This window comes from Propithecus coquereli, unplaced genomic scaffold (assembly GCF_000956105.1).
Source record: "Propithecus coquereli isolate 6110/MARCELLA unplaced genomic scaffold, Pcoq_1.0 Scaffold27, whole genome shotgun sequence".
In the NCBI taxonomy this organism is placed as follows: domain Eukaryota; kingdom Metazoa; phylum Chordata; class Mammalia; order Primates; family Indriidae; genus Propithecus; species Propithecus coquereli.
In genome coordinates, this window is record NW_012148285.1 from 6,759,854 (window position 1) to 6,764,171 (window position 4,318).

General features: G+C 37.0%; 1 protein-coding gene across 1 annotated transcript in view; it reads left to right on the forward strand.

Moving 5' to 3' along the window:
• Positions 1-4,318, forward strand: part of LOC105813133 (chromosome unknown open reading frame, human C16orf72) — a 30,749-nt gene that overhangs the window by 8,241 nt on the left and 18,190 nt on the right. The window contains exon 3 of the mRNA XM_012647753.1: positions 2,806-3,081. Within this exon, the coding sequence (XP_012503207.1) occupies positions 2,806-3,081 (276 nt within the window). The remainder of the gene's footprint in view (positions 1-2,805; positions 3,082-4,318) is intronic.

The following is a 4,318-nucleotide window of genomic DNA, read 5'->3' on the forward strand; positions in this document are numbered from 1 at the left end:
TTTAGGGACATAATTGAGGTTAGATTAATTGGAGTGGTAAAGTAATTGGACTTGGCTTTCAGAATATGGTGTTAATGATACAAAACCAAGTTAGTTAGGCCCAGGTAGTGCAAAAACCTGTACCTTAAGACCTTAAGTGTCGTATTTTCTTTTTTTTCTCCAGTACTTTCTAGTTTATAAGTCAGTGTTTATAAAATACATGATTTTTAGTGTGCTCTTGGTTGGTTCTGATGTAGAGACGTGGTCATAATTTTTGAGATGATGTGATTGGTCACTTGAATAATTTTTTAAAGAGGTTCACAACTTGTCACATACCTGTCTTACATCTAAGTCAGACTGCTAGTGAATATTGAGTTTTTTAGTATTCAAATCTGTGATGAAAGCATCAGCCCTTTGCAGATTTGACTGTTGGAACTTACTGTGTTCTCAATGAAAACAACCCAAAACTTGACCAAACTCTTTCTTCTCAGGATAGTCAGTTTTTTAAACCACCTCACATGGCCCCTTCTCTTTGGCTCTTGGGTTTTGTAGCAAGTTTAGCTGCTGCTTTTTGCTGTCTGGTTTCTCAGGTGTACATTTACATGCCTGCTTCATCTTTCTCTGCACTCTCCAAGCCTGCTTCATGCTTCAGACTTGTTCCTTGTATCCTTCTCATACTTCAATTTTTTTCCCCTCTGTTTTTCCAGTTCTGGTTTTACCTCCGTTTGGTTCTTGAAAAACAGAATTTCTTCTGTTTGGAAACAAGAACTTCTGCAGTTTTCAGCTTGATTAAAAATAGTTCTTGTAGATAGGACAGGTTTGTGAAAACTTGGTTGCTTCTGTGTTCACGCATTTTACATTTATCCTCTTTCTGGTCCCATGGGGTAGGTTTGGTTGGCTTGATGACTTGATTTTCCTTAAAATGCCTCCAGCTCTTTCAGAATCATTTAAGGTTTAGATAAGGCATTACAAGGTCATTTTAGGTTTATCCACCTCTCTAAGGTTGGTTTTATCTAAGTCTTTTCCCAAAGAGATGGGAAAGTGCCATGTTATTCTTTTGAATGCTATTTACATTTAAAATGGAGTTCATGCTTGCTTTGTTTATGGTGAAAGGAGAAGTCAGGTTATTGATTCACATTGTGACTTGGTCGTTATTCTAGTAGTGAGACACCGGAGAAATTATTTCACTCCTGAGCTGCTTTTTCTATCTGTAAAATTAGAAAATCTACTTTTCTCTAAGTTGTGATGGGGTTTAAATGAGAAGATGTGAATGCAGTCTGTGGCCTATCACAAGTTTATCTTTTTTTTCTTTTCCTTTTTTTTTTTTGGTGGGGAGCTTAACTGTTAGGTAGATAGTAAGGATCTCCACAGGTTTTTAAATGGATGTCGAATTCTAGTCCTGGTCCTTTGTATTCTAAAGTACTTCTAAGAGAAAAGGCCTTCCGTGGACAACATCTCCATTTTTCTTTTTAATCTTCAGCAGTAAAGACTGGTCATTTCCTGAGGAGTAGGGCTCATTACAATGTTCTGCTTGTGCTACTGTCCTTCTGCTATCTTTTTTAATAACGAAAGTTCAGTCAGCTTGGGATCCTTCGTGATGTCTGGATAATTGTGTTTTTTTCCTGAGACACAGCTCTTAATTGTTTGACTGTTGCTCTTCCTTTCAGAGTCTACTCTAGGTGTAGTATATGAGGAATTAAAATAAAGCCAAGAAAAGTCATAGAGATGTATCTTTGTGTTACACAAGTATTGTAGCTTTTACAAAAGGTCCCGGGATAAAGGAACCATCTTCTTTAATGTCATTAAAGACGTACTGATGATTTTCAGCTAGCACAGCAGCTCAACTAAAAATAAATTGCAGTGACTTAAATTTTCAAATATTTTTTTCAACTAGATAAAAACCACTAAAAGGTAGGGATCATTTTACCGAACACCAGGTTCAGAATATACAGGGAGTCCAGTCTGGGAGATTAAAATCTTTTGGGAATAGTTACAAGTTACAGAAAGCTGTTGGGAACTGGAAGTAGAATGAAAATATACCCAGGGAAATGAATGAAATATTTTGTTTCTACTTTGCTCTTTGGTTTTAGTGTTGAGTAATCAGTCAGGATTAATTCTCCCTTACTATTTCTAAAATGTTTGCTGCTGCCTTCATTGTGTTCCTAATTCTTGGCGCTGAACCTGTCAGTAGGAATGCATCTTTGAAATGACATGGCAAATGCAGGTGAGCATGGCCTGAGTCATGTGTAAGATTTAGACATCTGTTGAATTCCTAGAATTCTTGAGAATTCACTCTGAAGATCAACATAGCTTAGTGGTTAAGGGCCACAGGCTGTGGAGCAAGATTCCAGCTTTTCCACATGTTCTGTGGCCTCAGTAGAGTTACTCAGTGCTCAATACCTCTGATTCCCAATTTATAGTAAGGGGACGGTAGTACCTGTCTCAAAGTAGACACATGCTATGTCCTTTCTGATTGATAATTTAGCTGTTCTTAGCATTAAACTAAATTAGATTAAATTTAGCAAGTTATTTTAGGTAGTTTGGATAAAGATAAATAGTCTGCTTTCTTTTTAAAATTTTTTTTTTTTAAAGAACAAGACCGAAGCTCTAGGACTGATGAATTAAACACTGAGTTTAGACCATTTAGATTAAGTGTCATGTATGTTTCCAACATGACTGAAATTTCAGTTTAATAGACTACTAATGGTCTTAGATATTAATGATATTCATTTTGGTTAACTTGTAAAATGGTCTTCTTTAGAAGGCAATACAGTATGGCTCATAATGATCATCATGTATTTTTTTCTTTTTGTTTGTTTCTAACAGAAAGCGTGGATACACATCAGCGAAGTTTTGATATTGGAATTCAGATTGGCTATCAGCGACGCAATAAGGATGTGTTGGCTTGGGTTAAAAAACGCAGAAGAACTATTCGTAGAGAAGATTTGATCAGCTTCCTGTGTGGAAAAGTTCCTCCACCACGAAACTCTAGAGCTCCCCCAAGATTGACTGTAGTGTCCCCTAACCGAGCTACTTCAACGGAAACTAGCTCATCTGTAGAGACTGATTTGCAACCCTTCCGGGAAGCCATAGCTCTGCATGGTAAAGCCGTTTAAACATATTTCTTTGGAAAAATGGTTAAGAGTGTGCCTGTGGACCCATTTTCATGTTTAGGTTTAGGTCCAGATATATTGTCTGTTTTTTGTCTATTACAGTAAACACCTGCTCTAGAAATGTTTAAACAGAATGTAAGCTAAGGACTTACAGGCAGTTTTTGACTGTCAGCCCATGCTAAAAAATGTTTTTAGAAAGTTAGTTTGAGCTTACTGGTGTTATAGTGACAGAATTTTTCCATAACATTGATTAGAATTTATTGCTTTAAACTGATAATGTTGTACATGTTTTTTTACTCTTCTGAGTCAAAGAGGAAGTTCTTGTGTCTTAAGAATTCTATCACATTTCTAAATGGTGTCTGGTCCATGACAGGCAAGTAAGGCAGGTAATTGTTGGGTTAGTTCTCCTAGGAACTGGGAACTCCCTTTGACACCCATCTTAACTAGTGTGCTATAGAGGGTGAGAGTTGACGACCTAAATGGGAAAGGACAGATATAAAAATTGACTTTCCTTTTGCCTGCTGTCCCTCGGGTCCTTCTTGGGTAGTCAGGACTGTCAGAGGTGCAGCCAGTGGACAGGTTCATCACCATCTCCCCAGGCCAGACCTGTCATAGAAAGGCATTCTTGGCTAATGGATTTTAGTATTACTGGAGAGGCCTGGGGAATGTAGTCAGTGGTAAGACTGGTTGCTTGTTGCTCTCTAATACAGACTTCAAGTAGAGCAGGGAGAGTTACCTTCTGTGTAACAACATTTAATACTGCTATTTTTAAAAAGCCCAACAAAATAATAAGACTTGGTTGAAATGAAGATGACTAAGCGGGTAGAAGATAATTAGTGTGTTAGGTCATGAGTCCTGTTAAAAGTTAACATTTCTAGGCTATAGTGTAGGTCATCTGAAACAAAGTAACCTGGTAATAAGAAATAGTGGGATATATATAAAGGGCTTAAGGGCTTTTGTGTTATTGAAACTTTAATGCCAACAGAGAGTCTTGTTCTCTCTGGCAAACTTTTATTCTTTCCTAAAACCCCAGTGAGAACATGGAGTTGGAAAGTGTTTTTTTCTTTTTTTCCCCTGATTGTGAGTTTGTTTATGACAGGTTAAAAACAAAAACATAAATTGTAAAAAAAAAAAGTCCCGGTCGTATGGATGCAATATTTAAAACTGCGTGATATTTCTAATATAGTAGGGAATAGTTACACTATCAGAACTTTTGAAACTCGGGG